The sequence below is a fragment of the Pipra filicauda genome, unplaced genomic scaffold (assembly GCF_003945595.2).
Source record: "Pipra filicauda isolate LSUMZ 115617 unplaced genomic scaffold, ASM394559v2 scaffold75_size2874737_pilon, whole genome shotgun sequence".
NCBI lineage: Eukaryota > Metazoa > Chordata > Aves > Passeriformes > Pipridae > Pipra > Pipra filicauda.
Genome location: NW_024104931.1, coordinates 427,178 through 444,262, shown reverse-complemented (window position 1 = coordinate 444,262; position 17,085 = coordinate 427,178). Strand labels below are relative to the sequence as shown.

Genomic DNA, 17,085 nt, shown 5'->3' with positions numbered 1-17,085 from the left:
ACCCAGGAGAGATGTTACAGCTCTAGAAATCACATCAGAGAAAACTGAAAATAACTAAGCAGCAAAAGTTGTAGCTGGCAAAGTTAAGCACTGTGTTTGCAAAGACAGACAGCTGTTTCCACCTCAGTCTTCAGTTCAAGAGGCCCAAATTAAACGTACATTGTACATTTAGTTCTGTGGCTGAAGACATCATGGTACTATGAGAAGAAACCCTAAATCCTCTTGAGGAGAGCAGATGAGACAGAGTTTTTGCATAAACCAGTGGATGATGTAATACACAGCTCAATCCCTCAGTTTTATTGTTAAATTATAAAATAACACAATTCAGTGATTCAAGTCAGTCACAGTCCTTTTAAGGGCAATGCATTCACGGGCAAGCTGCTGTTCCAGACTGCCAACAGATCACTTGCTGGCAAAAGCCATGATCTGCTCCTAAGAGAGAAGAAAAAGAGAAGTAATTAATAAACATAATAAGCATGTGTCCTAAGAAGCAGCTCTAGGTGCCTTCCCTTCTACATAAATGGACAACATTTCTTGGCCAGTCTTTCTAGCCAAGTGCAGAGCACCTATCCCTGTGTGCTAGAAAATTAGAGATTTCCTTTCGTTCCCAAGTAGCACACTACAGGTGTTACCAACAGGTTCTGTGATCAGAGAAAAGGTCTTCATTTGTTTTTTTTTGCTTTAAACAGAGAAAGAGAAAAAAATAAGACACCATGCCAGTGGCAGCTACTCTGCCTTAGGAATGTACTGCTTTTCAACTTGGGTAGTGTCTCAACTGTGACACAAAGGAAACAGGGCACCTGTATTTATCAGGAAGATGATTTGTGGAATAAAAATTAAAATCCAGAAATGAGGACTCTAATGTGCTGGTGCTTGGGAGCTTTGCAAGCAGAGGGCTTAAGGAACTTCACAAAAATCCAGCACCAAGGTCAAGATGGTGAGGAATTTAGGCAGATACACTGCAAACAGAGGGTCTGTGTTTAAGACAGAACCTTCTCACCACTGCCTTCCTCAAGTAATTTCCATCATAGAGATTTGCACTTCTGCTATGAGGGAACAATTTCACAAGGCAAAACAACACAGAAACAGGTAAGTCTGAGCTGCACACCGCATCAGTGATGTCTTATTCTTAGTGAAAATGTGTCTTCAGAGGGCTGTTTTTTTCTGTGCATTGGTGGAATGCAGGTTCAACATTTCTATTGCATAGCAAAATAAAGCCAAAGACTTCCAATGACCTCTAACCTCCAAATACTGATACAGAATATAGACACTTATATAATTTGTGCTGCAAGAAAACAGTCGCTACTGAGCCATCAGTTATTTAGGAACTCCTTGACTCATTCAGGACACAAAACCTCGGGTTTAAACAAGTAGTATTTTTCCAACGAAAAATGTTTCATTTAAAACAAGCAAACAAAAAGCTTTACAGCTTGTGCATATTTCACAAATAGTTTTGGACAATCCCTACAGCCCTCACTAAAGTGAGATCCTTACTTTGACAGGAGGCAGGGCATTCGTTGCTTGCAATCCCCATGTCCTCAGCAACACCAGGGGAGCCAGCCTCGTGGAGTAGAGTCTCTTTAGCAAATCAGTAGCAGCTATCAAGGAGACATTGTGCCTCTGACGTTCTGTTTCAAACTTCAGGAGATGTTTTAAGGAGCCTGGAAGAGATAAATGAATGCTTCTATTAAACCTGATGTGCCACAAACAATTGTGCATCTTATCTATATAGCAATCTCCCCTGGCAACAGAAGGAGAAGAGAGAATTAATCCATCAATAAAGACCTCCTTCTGCCAGCTAGTGCTTTTCATCTCACCATCTCTTTAATTACCATGCGGCAGAACTTTACTTTTTTTAAAGAAGCTTTGAAATTTGTGGGATGGAAACTGCATCCAAGAATCTTAAACTGCTCCACAACCAATGGACATCAGAACAGTTTTGCTGCAACAAAGCTTGTGCCTTCCAAATGCAAGACAGCATCATCCTGCAACAGAGGTAATGCTTGTCTTGCTGTCAGCAGCAAAGGCTTGTACGACAAATCTTCTTACTGACACTGCACTGTCTTGGATCCTTACCCAGATCACTCCCATTGAAGGCTGCTGCACTGAGGTGATGAGCTAAACATGCAATATCACCAAAGCCGAGGTTTACACCTTGTCCTGCAAGTGGGTGGACTCTGTGTGCTGCATCCCTGGAGCAAGAGAAGACAGAAATTTATTTCCCTCCTTGAAGAAAGCCACAATGGCTGACAAACCCCAGAAGGGATCAGTGTAGCACACCTCACCTCTGCAATGAACACCACCTTACAGTGCACTTTTTCCAGTACCTCCTTTCACGCTATGCTGAACTACCTGACTGCCTCTCCAGTTGTAAGAAGCAAGACAAAGGGGAGATAACAAAAAGCAGTTCTGAAAGGAAAAATTAAAAAGAAGTGACTAGCCAAAGTCCTCTCTCAGATCGAGCGTGGAACAGGCCTTAATGTTTTTGTAAGTGACCTCAGCACAACAGGTGGTCTATCAATGGCACATCGCACAAAGTGGACAGATATGAATATAACAGAGAAGGGGGATATCACTGAATGGAAACAAAATCAGGTTCTTTTATGAGCAGACTTATCTCTAAAGGACAAAGCCAGACATATTGATAAGGGAGTCATAAAGTTAGAGAAATTAAGTGAAGTGTGGGTATGAAATGCAAGGTCATGTACTTTACCAAGCTGTAAAGCACAGAGCGGTCCCAAGCACAGAGTGGCTCACAAGTTGGAAAGATGAAAAGTATCTGAAGTGTAGTACAGCATCCAAGCATTACTAAAAGCTACCACCATATTGCAGCTGTGGCAGAGAAAAAAGTACGTGCAACCTTAGAATGTAAAAAATTAGATATTTTCCTATTTCAATAGGCCACCATACAAAAGCGTATGACATCCCACATGGAATAATTTGTATGAAAGGTGAGTTTAAAACTCAAACTGGTGCACAGAATGGCTGCAACAATGTTTGGGGAAGTACAGGTCCAGCATGAGATACTGGATTGTTTCATCAGACTATACAAACCAGAAACAGGAAATAATTATCTTGCAATTTACATACATAATGGACAGAGAGCTACTCATGCAAAAGGACACAAGGGCACACAGTACAAACTGGGCCTGGATAAAGTCAAACTGAAATGATATATTATTTCTAACCATCTGATTTATTGACTAGGAGTCGCTATCCTTGCATCATTTCTAACCACACACCACCCACTCACCCAAGGGCCACCACTGGGCATCTTACCCAATGAGAGCCACGCGGTGCTGGACATACTCTGTCGCATGCCCCATTCCAAGAGGGAACATGGCTCGGCTCTCTGGATCTACTTTAGCAACACTTGGGGGCAGCTGACGGACTGCAGTCCCTGAGGGCTTCAGGAGTGAAATAGCAGATCGAAACATGGCCCCAGCAGTGTCAATGAAGTCAGAGTGGTTTATGTTGCTCCACTGAAAACGACAAACAAATCTTTAGATGTTGACCCAAACCATACCTATAAAAGAATCCAGTTGGAAAAAAAAATCTGAATCAGTTCCAGATACTGAATTTTAACCACTTGCACAAAACTATACAGTAGAAAAACTTATCTTCATTGTTTTAGGACATACAAATTTTCAACTAGGATGATCCTACCCTTCCCACCTTTTGGAAATTTAGGTCAACTTCTGTGACTTTCAGAACTAACCTAATTTAGTCCCGAGGGGTCATCTGTTCTTTGCTAAGTGCCTTTTTAATATCATCCTCACCAAAGTAAGGAACTTTAGAATCCACCTCTCCCATTACCATCACTTCAAGTCACAGGGTTCCATTCTATTTCTTAAAGCCTCATACCTGCCATGAGGCTGATACTTACAAAGGCAGAGTTGATGCTATCCACAAAACTTTCCTCATCCATAGCGAGAAGTTCCGATGCATGTTCATGAGATGTAGACCAGACCAGAGAGCTGGCAGTATCAGACAGCTCATTTAAGAGAATGTCAAGGGGAAATATCAAGAGAAAAAGAAGCAAAAATAAATATTCAGCACAAAGATTTCCCCACTGCCCTACCCCACACCAGTCTCTCTGCAAATTACTCTTCCAGCCCAACTTGCTACAAGTGGGAAATACCAAGGATAAAGTGAGTGGGGCAGGAGGGGAAAACATGCAATAAATGAAGAGTGCACGAATTCTTAAGAGACAGAACTAACAGAGAAAGGCATAGACAGAAATAAAGTTACTAGAAAGAACAGATTACAAAACTTTTAAAAATATTTGAAAAAATTAGAGACCACGAGTCACCTTACCGGAAGAAGTGCAATTGGCCCAGTGGGAAGGAACCTCTGCCATGCTACATTATTGTCTGTGGCCTACAGTGGAAAGAAGCAAGTGGGCAGTTATGAATTAGTGACCTGGAGCACCCTGATCAAGCTGTTCTGCTGCCTATGGAAGAGTCAGTTAGCAGAGTTTTACCTCAGATAAATGGAGTGTTGCCACCACAGCTGACTGGTCATACTGATGCTCAATGTTCTTAATTTCAGCTTCCTTCCGGACTACAGAGTTATGACCATCTGCACCAATCTGCAAAACAAAGAGATACAAAGCAACTTCTTTAGCTCCTATAAAGCCAGTATTTCACTACAAACCTCAGCCTGCATGTACCCACTTCCTGTTCACTCACAAAAAAAAAAAAACAAAACCCTGCCCAAAACCCAGAAAAGGTAGCCCCTTCTGCTCCTGTCCAGTTCAGTAGCCTCCTTGCACCGGTACAGAAAAGGCTATGCGCTGTGTCCCATAGCATCTCTGACAGAGTTAGCCACTCACCTCACTCAAGCACTCCATGTGAGTGGAGCGGCACACATGGAATCAGAACCAAATCCAGTGGAAAGGACTTGGGTTAGAGATGCTGCCTGATCAACAGAAATAAAGAGCTTAGTTACCAGCAGCTTGGTCTGAAGTCTGCGTCCATCAGCTAACTGAATTTGGACCCAAGGGCTTGTGTCACAGCTGTGGGAGGGAAGGGGCCACGTATACCCGACTGCTCTGCTCCTGTAGAAAACCTCCACCCGGTCTGATGGGAACACAAAGTGTCATGGTCACAGCATGACACAGACAGCAAAAAAGGAAACATTGCTACAACAGCAAAGGTCACACATATTTTAACAGCACCATAAAAGCTGACACTACAATTTTCAAGACACCCTGAAAGAACAGATCTGAACAACCCCTTGTCAGTGCAAGGCCTGCTTTGGACAAAGAGCTACAGATCTTTTAGTTAAGTCTATTTTTGGAGAGACTACATTCTGGAGAACTACATATGCAACTGCTCTTGCTGTGTAGCCTTCGGAAGACAGATTTCTCCCTTCCCCCCCAGTTCAAGAAGCTGCCCACGTCTCAAGAATCGCTTGTTAGACTAATTTCTCCCTCTCAAAACTTACTGCACACAACAGAAGGCAAGTAACTGTAAGCTCTATGCTGGAAATAAAATAATCAAGAAGTTGTCACTACCTGCTACTGCATCTAACTGTTTTGTGAGAGCAGACATAATGACATCATTCTCCACTATGTAACCCATGTCATCTAAGTCATCTTTCTCAAAAATGATCATGGCTTCAGAACAAGCATCCCACACCTACAAAGAAAAAAATACATTACATGAAGTTACAAAGAAGTGCTGTCCCTTTCAGAGACTTAACAGCAAAAGGACACGGTAATCGAAAAATACAGAACTAGAGGAAACATCCTGGATTACTGTCCATTCCTTCATTCCTAAATGAATGAAGCTACTAAAGTGCATCACGTAATTCCTGTCATTAAATGATTTGGCGTCAGCTCAAAAAGTAATTGCAAGTTTTTATCCCTACTTTCCTGTTACATAAGAAACATATAAAGCTACCCTACTGCCTTGCTGTGGGTTAACCCCAGCAGACAGCTCAGCCCCATGCAGCTGCTTGCTCCTTCCCCCAAATGGGATGGGGAAGACAACTGGAAGGGTAATAGTGCAAAAACAAAACTCATGGGTTCAGGGAGAGGCAGTTTAATAGGAAAAGCAAAAGTTGCATGTGCAAGCAAAGCAAAACGAGGAATTCATTCACCCCTTCCCATGGGTAGGCAGGTGTTCAGCCATCCCCAGGACAGCAGGGCCCCATCATGCATAACAGTTACTTGGGAAGACAAGTGCCATCACTCTGAACTTCCTTCCTCCTTCATTTTCCTCAGCTTTTATTGCTGGAGCATGGCCCTGTGTTCAGCTAGGTCAGCTGTCACAGCTGTGTCCCCTCCCACCTTCTTGTGCACCCCCAGCCTGCTCACTGGTGGGGCAGTGTGAGAAACAGAGACAGCACTGGCACTGTGTAAGCACTGCTCAGCAAAAGCTGAAACATCCCTGTGTTGTCGACAGTTTACATCACAAATCCAAAACACAGCCCCATACAAGCTACTATAAAGAAAACTAACTCTATCCCAGCCAAAACCAATACACGCCTTTACCTTTATTTTCCCACTAGTACCCATGCCTCAATATCTACACGTTCCATTGGGAATCCACCTTTCAGCCTGTAACACCAAGACCCTGAGACAAGTATTTCTGAGTAGATTGCATCCCACAAAAAAGGAACAGGAACGAACGTAAGCATGACCTGCCCTTTGCCAAAGAAAGAAAAACCTTTGTAACATTGATGTAAGTACTCTGGAGAATTCAGAGTAGACAAACACACGGTGTATTTGCAGCCCTAAGTCAGGCACCTGCATTCGCCGGAATGGTTTGAGTCTCAGGCTGCAGACATGATCCCAGGCACCAAAACCTGAAAAAGGACACAAATGGAGACACAAAACTGAAGCTCACTCCACACTCTCCTCTACCCTCCCTGACTATCAATGCTCGGGGTCAGCTTGCACTGTGCCTCGGCAGAGCCAGGTCTGCCTCAGTGCTATCACAGCTCCAGCATCACATGGTTTTACTGCTAACACAAGCCAACAGGAAGAAACAAGAGCTCTCCATGAACGTCTGACCTAGCAGACAACTCTCATTGTCCCATCACCGGGTAATAAAACAGACACAGAAAAGCAGCACCATCATTGTTTAGAATATTTCTTTTCCCATAAGGAATCAAGGCTGAAATCTCTCTTTAAAATGACAATTACACCTCATTAATTCAGGACTTAGTTACTAGACTACAAAGCACTAAGAACATGCTTCTTTTGTGAATACAACATTACAGCTGCTGTGGAGAGCACCTTACAACCTTTCACTACCCTAATGTCATAAATATTTATATAATGATAAATCACACCAAGATACCAGAACACAGATCCCTGTTATCAAGAGAAGTCTGATTCAATCACCATGGCTCAGCCTATAGAATATTAAGAGACAAAGGCAAATAATTCTATTGAGTTTAGGATGCAGGCAGCATGTGCTCAAAGGGCGTTTGTTTAAAGAAAATAAAACCAGCTCAAATATAAATGTGATAAATGCAAACAAGAAAGTCATACTTACTGCTTAGGAGGGTTGCTGATCCTGGGGAGATGGAACTGACCCTGTTACTGTAACTATCTGGCATGTGATCATATTCTTTCCTAGGACCAGCCTCCAGCAAGGCAATCTTCTTATCATGAAAGTGAATATCATGGCCTAAAATAAGCAAATACATGCTTTGTTGCAATAGTCCTGCCAAAAATCTCATTTTTCTCTCTCAGTAACACCTATGTACTTTTTTAATAAGACAGAGTAGATGCAAACATTTATAACACAGGTTTTGACCAGGCAAGTAAACTTGTATTTTAAAGCTTTATGACTATAATTTCATTACTGAGATGGACAACCCTTCTGCAGTTAAAGCAAGGATTACACGTTTTTCCTTTTATTTAAAGTTTACATTTTTGTACAAATTTGTGCCATTTTGTTATGAAAATTCATTATTGGAGCAGTAACAAGTGAAACCTGCAATGTTTACTGCATGCACCAAACACATCTTTCAGAGCTTAAACATAAATTCACCTTTTAGAACAAGAGATCTTAGAACTTCTTTGATCCGTAGCAATTACACTAATGTTTTCTTACATTAATGTCCTTATATTCTGACAATGGAATAGCACAGGCAGTTCAGAGTTTAACTTTCAGTTAAAGAGAACTAAATAAAAATGAAGAGATGCCTCAAGTAAAGAGTAAATCACTGCAGCTGAGCTGGCCACTGGCTGCATCCGACTGCTATGGACGCAGAAGGTACTGAGGACAGAAATGGTATCCTTGCAACATCCAGAGTTTGCTACTACAGCAGCCCTAAAGACAGCATATCCTGGACATATTTTCTAGATTATGCATAACAATAACCTCCTCTCTTGAAAGGTCCAAAACTTGTGTGTCAGCCTTAGATATCACTGCTGGAGGGGATCCTTATGCTGTCTCAGTTCCACTGTGGTCTTATTTAATAATACAAGCAGAACAATCAGTAAACCTTATATTTGCAAAACACTTATTGCTCAGGATCTTTGGCTCTTCTTTGCACTATTTTCTTTAGGCTTCTCTCACTGTTGCACCCTTCTGAATCCATGTTGCAAATAAAGATGCTGTCAGTAATCTCAGGATCTCTAGTGATACAAACCAAGCATAAATCCAGCTTATCTTGGTATTGTAGTGTTTAAAATACAGGGTTAGAGAATGAAATGTGGGATCAGAAAATGATGGTTAGAGAGATGGAGCAGCTCTCCTAACAGGACAAGCTGAGAGAATCGGGTTTGTTCAGCCTGGAAAAGAGTCAGCTTAGGGATGACCTAACTGGGGTCTTCCAGTACCTAAAAGGAGCCTGCAGGAAAGATGGACAGAGACGTTTTTACAAGGGTACGTACTGACAGGACAAGGGGGAATGGCTTCAAACTGAAAGAGAGTAAGTTTAGATTACATAACAGGAGTAAGTTCTTTGACGTGAGAGTGGTGAGGCACTGCAACAGGTTGCCCAGAGAATCTGTGGCTGCCCCATCCCTGGAAGTGTTCAAGGCCAGACTGGATGGGACCTTGAGCAACTCGATCTAGTGGAAGGTGTCCCTGCCCACGTCAGGGGAGCTGGAACTAGATAATCTTTAAGGTTCCTTCCAACCCTAACCATCCTGATCAGAAAACGTTTTCAGCTACGGCTGAAATGATCCATCAGCTATTTAAGGGTGACCACGTTTGACAGAAACACCACAAGCAGTTTGCAGAATTCAAAGCAATGGCTCCATTAGTAGAAGTGCACATATACGGATGGGGCAAGGCTCACCACAGATCAGCTCACCAGACAGCTTTAAGTCAACTTTAGAGCGCAGGAACAAGCAGATCCCACAGCAGGATCCTGAACATTAAGATCCTAAATGGCAACCACAGTTATCTCACACTGCGGGCGAGAAGGTCACAGCCTTACCCAGGGCGGCGGCCATGGCGCTCCCGACCATACCCCCGCCCGACACCACCACATCGTAGAGCGGCTGTGCGGGGCCGGCGGCGGCGGCGCGGAGCGGGGCGCGGGGCCCGGGACGGGGCCGCAGGCGCGCCCAGAGTGGGGACAGCGCCTGCCCGCGCGCGGCCGCCATCGCCGCGGAAGTGACGGCGGGCGGAAGTCGCGACGCGCAACCATGGCAACGCCTGCACGCGCCGCCGGCCTTGTGTCTACCTGGCTGCTCGAGGCCGAGAGGGCGGGCCTAAGCGCCACTGGCCGCGCTGATTGGCGGAGGCCGGGAGGGGGTCGCGGAGGGCTGAGGCGGCGGCGCGGGCTGCAGGTGAGGGCAGGGGCAGGTTGGAGTCGCACCCCCAGAACGAGCACTTCTCGATTTATTTCATTTCTTCCAGGCGACACGACACCCCCCCCCTCCCCCAGGCTGTAAGACGCCGACTCCTCCGATTCCCACCGTCAGGCGAGGAGCTGGGAGCAGCCTCTCAGGATGGGAGGCCGGCGGTCTCCGTTAGAACCGGGAACACCGTGCCAGGCAGAGTTATGGGGTGACCTCGGGGTGCTCGAAGAGGATGAGGAGCTGGAGGGTTTCAGGCGGGAGGTGGAAGTTCTACGTGAGAAGCTGAGGGAGGCTCTCAGGTAGGATGGTGCCTGGTAAGGATGGCAGGATGGCATGCGGGATTCCTGCTGCTTCTGGCCAGGGACAAGGCAGCGCATGACGTCCTAAAATCCACGTGTGTAGTGCCAAAACACTGTCCACGAGTGTATTCACAGATGGGAGGATGGGGTCAACACGTGCCTACGTAAGCAGCATTCACATAAAACAGCACAAATCCCCTTCCTGCTCATCAGCTAATCATGCTTAAAATCTGCCAGTAGATCAACCACCTTTCTGCCCAGCATCCACTCCTCAGACCTGTGGTCTTTCCAACATCGAGCTCCCAGACGTCTTTCCCTGTGGTTAGTCTAGTTTGACATTCACTAGCAGATCACACATGCATGCTCTTACAAAGAAAATGGTTTATAAAGCAGGAGAGACTTCAGCAATCACAGGGCGAGTATATTAACAAGGAGCCTGTTTACGGGTGATCCGCACCTTCCGTTTCACCCCTTGTTTTCCTTTTCCTGTTCTTAGTCCACTCTGATTCACCTTGATCCTTCATTTTGCCTGCATTTATTACTTGCCTGAAATCTCGTAGGTTTTACTCACTTTCACAATTACCCTCAAACATCCTGTGAGAAGTTTGCTATTTTAATGAGACCTAGGATAGTCTCGGGTGAGTTTTTTTTCTTTTAGTCATCTTCTCAGTTACATAGTTTCCAACTGAACCTCTTAAGAGTTGCACTAAAGGAATTTCTTGTAATGACCTTCCCATCAGCGTCTCGGGAATGCTGTGTGCATCTGTGTGCACAAATTGTGTGGGCAAAAGTTGGAACTTTCTGGTTTACTTGTGGCCCTTCTGGCAGTACAGTGCTAGCAGCATAATAAATTGCATGACAAAGCTAAGCAGCAGCAACTGCCATTTTGTACATGGAAAACATATAACAGGCAAAGTTCTGCTCATGAACTTTGGTAGCAAAGCAAAATATGGAGCCTGAGAATGACAAACCCTAGGCCTGTCTTTTAACAATCACCTCAGCCTATGGTGTCTTTCTCTTAATCAACAGTGTCTCCCTTCTTTTAACTCTATTTTTTAATAATTTCAGTAATTTCCCCTTCATAATGTCTTTGCCTTAGTCATACATCTGGTAACAAAAGGCAGTCCAGTTCTTTGACCGACCTCACCTCGGACAGTACCTGGGATCGGCAAAAGCCTCACTTATTTCCTAAATCCCGCTTAAGGCCAAAAAGTGCTTCATCTCCCTGGATTCCTTCCATCACCATCCCTCAGCCTTTCAAAATGACACTGCGGGAAGCTCGCAAAAAGTCTGAGTTGATGAAGTCATACATGTTTCTTGAACTAGACAAACAGAGAGACAAAAGGCAAAGCCAGGATGAAGCCGAATGTCAGAAACAATTCCGGGCACAGCCTGTACCTGCCCATGTGTTTCTGCCCCTTTATCAGGAAATAATGGAGCAGAATGAGATTCGCAGGCAAACAGCAATGCAGAAAAGAAAGGAGCTGCTACTTTCAACACAGCGGCCCTTCAGTTTCCTGGAGAAGGAGGAGAAAAAGAAAGAAGCTATCAGACAAAAATTCCTGTCAGCAGCAACCCCAAATGAGAGCTCCAAACAGAAGCAAGACAGTAAAAAAGTTCCTAAATCTACTTACCACCCACTTCTTGGAAATAAACTCAAAGGTAACATGCCAGGGCTCTTTCTCTAAAGCACCTCCCTACCCATCCCTCGCTGTCTCCATGCTGGGAGGTAAGATCATGGCCCATAGGGTATTACTTGAAGCATAAGGCCAGTGTCATTGTATCCCCCGGTGTTGTCTGGTCTCCTATGTGTCACTGGTTATTACATTTTGTCTAGATACCCTTACAGCAGAGTGTCCTAAGTTTAGTAGTCTTGTAAGAGTGTCAGCAGCAACAGTTCTGTTCCACTCCCCAGCAAACATGGGCACACTGAGCTCTTCAGACAGATTTCCCTTTTGCTGCAAATCATGACAGTTTGGGAACCCTTCCCTGCACTGGATTCCTTCCCTTTGGTCACACTAAAGGGGCTGAGATGATTTGTGGCACAAACATGAAGACAGCTGTAGTGCCATAAGTGTCCAAGGTCCATGCGGTATCTTGTATCTGACCATTACTTGTATCTGACCATTACTCGCGCCCAAGTGCGAGAAATGAATATTTCATATCTCAGTCAATTAAAACCTATAAATAGACTTTAAAATGTCTTATTTTGAAAACAGCAATATTGATTTTTTTTTCTAAAAGCAAAAAACCAACCCCCAGACAACTGTTTGTCTGCATTTTCACAAATATTTAGTGTTGCACAAGAAATTACTTCAGTTTGATGCTATACTCTGAAACACATTCTTTCTATGGAAAATTTGTCACAGAAGTCACAAGACATGGTTTATCCATCAAATATTTCTCACTCAAAATCTTTCCCAATATAGACAATTTCTGGTGGATATTATATAGATAAGCCATCATCCATTACAAGTATATTTGAACAGCCCATATGGATCACACCATCAACATAATGACATAAAGTCCCATATGAAAAGCAGAACCTTGATTAACACTTCTGCAAGACAAAGGGGTGCAAGTTATCTGGTACCCCGGAGAATAGGAGGAGAAGACCTGTTCAATAACTCGCTTCAATAATTGAAAGACACATCTAGAAATTAATGCATAAGAAAGAGACCCTACCATGTTTTTTTCTGGTATCTTTAAATTATTTTTCACAGAAGAGAGGGGCTGAAAAGTAGGGAAAGAGAGCACAGCATATCTGGTCTCCCCTATATAGGTGAGCTGCCATCGTAAAGGAGAGTTTAGACTTGTGCAGTGGCAATTTCACAGCTTTTTATGTCATTCATTCTCTTTTCCTTGCTTTCCTTTTGATTCATTAGAAGCTGAACTCTACAGAGAAATCCGCATTCAAATGAGAGCAAAGGATTTGCTTGAGAGCTCAGTGGCTCCAATAGACACCAGCAACTGTCGGAGGGAGCCTCAGTCCCGAACTGCCACCAAAACCAAGCAGGAAAGGCTTGGCTTCTTGCAGGACAAAAGTTTCAGCTTCAAGCCAAGGATTAATCCAACAATACCGGATTTTGAAGAACTTTACTGGGCATTTCAGAAGGAAGCAGTAAGGAGACAAGAAATCAAAGAGCCAACTCGTAATAAGCCATTCAAGCTAAGAACCTCCAATCTCCGTGCCAGGCAGAGGCAGGCTAATGAAAAGATAAAGGTGAGATACCTAGATATTTCTGTGGTACTGCTTTCTCTGATCAAGATATCAATTTCTTCAATTTATAGCATTTAACTATGGATGGTTAACATCCCATGACCTCTGCCCTTGTATTGAGAGTACTGCAGAATCCTAGGACAAACCACAAAACAACATTCTACACAAGGAGATGAGCTATGGTAGATAAGGCCGAGCCACCCTTTCATAGCCCTAATCGTGTTTCCCTCATCCGTCAGCCCCTCCACCCTGCTGGAGGAAGAGAGAAGAATGAATGCATTGCCCACATATTTCAGCTGTTCTCTTTGGTAGGCAAAGAACAGAGGAGATGCTGTACTGTGAACTGAATGAAGTTCCATTTTTTTCAGGATTCTGAGAAGCTTTCCAAGGTTTCAGTGGAAAGAAGTCATTCTCTGACCAGACTTTCTTCTCTCTCTTCCAACACCCTTCCAGTGCATATTACCGATGCAACTAGAAGAAGGGAATCTGCTATTAGGTAAGTAGGAAAGTTTGTCTACAAGACCATACACTAACTAATGACCAAAATGGAAGAAAAACATCAGTGTTTTCCCTCATCACATCAACTACACGTTTTCTAAATGTTTCTCTGTCTTCTTTCTTTGCTGAGTGTTGCTCTACCTCCCAGCTGATTTGGGAGCTGTGTACTCATATGGCTGATATTTTGCTTTTCTCACTGGAGGACTGCAAAAGTGAAATTCCCAGGTAGCATGTGGTCTGGCAGTCCACAGTGAGCTCATTAGTAACTTCTTTTTCTATATAGACACTCCCAAGTTAACAAAAAGGAAGCGGATAAAGAAGGAATTAATTGGCTGGAGAAACAGAAAACGAAATGTCAAGCTATGCAGAAGTCAGTGAACAGCCGAGCAAAAGCACTGGATCCTCATAAAAGTCTGGAGGAAACACAAAAGGAGAAGTCGAAACAGAACCGGTCAGTATCCTATTCTGCACAGAAATGACTGTTTGCTCCACCAACTAGGAATCATCAGATAATTCTTTAGGAGGAATTGGGTCTAAGAACATTCCTAGCCTATCTTTTTTTTGCTTTTATACCCCTTCATTTGGATTTCTTGACAATGCCACACTATTCCTTCCATACAGAACAGTTTCCTTTAGATTAACATTTGTAGAAACTAATTTTACAAACCAGTCAACTGTAATGTGTAACTTGGTAAAGCACACTTGAAACAAGGTTTTCTAGAAATGTGAACACTGGTTCCTTGCTTTATATTCTCATAGAAGAGCTTTGCTAATGGGTCCACAACTTGCCAGCAATAGGATTTTTTTTTGCCCAGCATTCAGAATCAAGAGAATTACCAAAGCAATTTAAAAAGTGAAAGTTACTGAGGATTCCTCATTCCTGATCAGCTACAGTCAGAGGGAACCTATATTGCACAGGCAATTTTTCCATTTCAGGCAAAATATGAGAGAGAGAACAAAAGAATACAGAAAGGAGCTGGAAGAAATGCAGCTGCGAGTCAAGAGCAGACCATACCTCTTCGAACAGGTCACCAAGGTAACTGGTCAAAGTCCCAGAGTGTTTCTGGGCAACAGGATACATTGTCTTCCATTTAAGACAGGCATTAAGAAGTCTAGTCTCAAGTTAATTCATGGATAAGAAGGTGCGAATGGTTGCATAGTCTCTTGACTGCACTGAAAATAATACATGGAAGAGCCAGCCAGGTAAAATTTAAATTCCTTCCCACCACTTGAAAAAAACACTGACTTAATTCTAGGAGCTTGCCAGCTCCTAGTATATATTATAATCACAGTATATGGTGTGGTCAAAATCAAGCCTTTATCACACCAGAAATTATATGAATACCTATTCTGCACCTGAATGCCATAGACTACAGTCTAGAAATGCAAAACTTTTTTCTTAAAACCCTCTCCAGTTAAGCACTTTTTTTTTGTACCTCTACTGCTACTAGAACATTAATGACGGTTACATTGCATTTATCACCTGCGGACTCTGCAATCTGGGACTGCATTCAGCACATCTCATCCATCACCAGCTGCAAATCTGTATTGCACCTGAGGTGTAGATACAATCTGTACTCTCTAATGTACTCCTTGTATGTTTTTCCCTGGGTATTCTCTTCCAGTTCCACATCCTTGCAGGGATGAGAGCTGGTTAAAGTACATGCCAATGTACAAAATACATTGACAATATGCTGATTTAAGATTTCTCAACGGAAAGTATCCTCCTGGGTCAGGCTTTCTGTTCTGATCATGGAAGCAGAGAACAGACATATATGATTGATATGGTTTGAAGCTGGCTCCCTGCCAAGTCTCCAAACCTTACCACCGGAAGTCCCCCCCCAAAAACCTCAGGGAGAAGAGGGAGAAAAAACTAAGAAAAACCCGAAACGAGAGAGAGACAACCAAAGTGAGATATATAAATATATTTACACTTATATACAATTAAAATATACAATTTCACAAGGGAAAAGGGAAGGGGGAAGGGAAAGGGAACAAAAACTAAAATAAAATATATATATCTCCCAATTAGTGACCCAATATCTAACAACTAAAAGAGTTAGCAAAGAAAATAGCTCACTACTCTCCTGGGACAACCGAGAGTCAATCCGGAACGATCGCCGGCAACCTCCGTCTCCCAAGGTCGGCAAGGCCTAACCGGGCCTCGCTCCCCAACACGGCAGACTCAACAGCAGGGAACCTGCACCTCCAAGCCGCCGGAAGGAAAGAGAGCGAAGGCCTTTCCTTCTTTCTTCTTATAATCTGGCTTACGTAAAAATCGTAGGGAATACTGGGTAAATCTGGACCCTTCCTTGGTTACAAACTGGTCACCAAGGAAGGCCTAGCCCAAACCACCACAATGATAAACATTGGTAACATTACTGTGTGCCAGGTTGGTAAGAATTCACCGATATCAATTGCATTCACTCAGATTTCTATCCTTCCACATAGAACACCTTAATCTTTAGAACTGGCCGGTCTCTCTGGAAAACCATCATCTCAGACTACACTGATTTGCAAGGTTCGTTTGCAGGCAGTGAGGATATAGGATCCAAGATGCTTGGTTTTCAGTTGAGCTGATATGAAGCTATTTCACAGGTGATCTCCATTTATCAACTCCACTGTTTTTAGCTCTCACCAATTACAAGCAAACATTTCTAGGATTTCCCACAACTCTTCTTTGCACGTATTTTCAATTTCAGTGTCAGTTAGGACTCAGACACAAGTATGCTAGTCTGGTAAGACTGGAATGCAGTATAAGGAGAATAGAAGAAGGAAGAAAAAAAGATCAGAAGCAGGAAAAGGTGAGCTCTGGCTTTGAGAGACATGAGACATTGTCCTAATATTCAGTTATGGTACTGTACTGTATGGATTACAAAAATTTTGCACAGGAGCTTCTGCTGTCCTCTTGTCCCCTTTAGGAGGGTCAGCTGTGTACTTTAGAACAAGTTGACTGTTATGGGAAGCCCCAGTTCTACTGCTTACTGTTCTAAGTTTCGATTTCATAGCACGATGCTCGTCAAGGAGCAGAACGTCGCTACAGAAACACTCTCCAGCAGGTTGGCCTGAGCGAAGAATTTGTAAGAAGAAAAGGGAAAGATGCCACTGACTTGCTGGAAGAAGAATCTGATGTACACAGGTAATAAAAACAATACAGTACAGCTCTTTTGTCTTTGACTTAAAGTATTTTCCTTGTTCATGAAAGCATTCCAGTTTCTATTATCTAGTGTAGGAAAAATCAACTTCACTGCTCTTATTAAGCATCGTGGCTTCTCTGTCTGAATTCCTATGAC

The 17,085-nt window shown here is 43.3% G+C and overlaps 2 protein-coding genes across 11 annotated transcripts in view; one reads left to right on the top strand and one right to left on the bottom strand.

Annotated features, from left to right (window-relative positions):
* Positions 1-266: 266 nt before the first annotated feature.
* Positions 267-9,621, bottom strand: COQ6 (coenzyme Q6, monooxygenase). Its single transcript, XM_027720066.1, is given in 13 exon segments — positions 267-432; positions 1,495-1,661; positions 2,077-2,192; positions 3,280-3,482; positions 3,887-3,994; positions 4,318-4,380; positions 4,484-4,591; positions 4,951-5,081; positions 5,519-5,642; positions 6,755-6,813; positions 7,509-7,643; positions 9,409-9,594; positions 9,597-9,621. Coding segments are annotated over 13 exon segments (1,455 nt in total). The 3' UTR covers positions 267-402.
* Positions 9,622-9,721: 100 nt separating this feature from the next.
* FAM161B (FAM161 centrosomal protein B) overlaps positions 9,722-17,085 on the top strand; it is a 15,363-nt gene continuing 7,999 nt past the window's right edge. For 3 of the 10 annotated variants that reach the window (XR_005566607.1, XR_005566608.1, XM_039389710.1), the window contains exons 1-8: positions 9,777-10,074; positions 11,174-11,736; positions 12,960-13,297; positions 13,663-13,790; positions 14,076-14,243; positions 14,729-14,828; positions 16,495-16,596; positions 16,801-16,931. Coding sequence is in view for 8 of the 10 variants with exons in the window: in XM_039389710.1 (XP_039245644.1) it covers positions 9,926-10,074; positions 11,174-11,736; positions 12,960-13,297; positions 13,663-13,790; positions 14,076-14,243; positions 14,729-14,828; positions 16,495-16,596; positions 16,801-16,931 (1,679 nt within the window). In the remaining 2 variants the exon portion in view is untranslated. The other 7 variants (XM_039389711.1, XM_027720056.2, XM_039389716.1 and 4 more) reach the window with 7 other exon arrangements.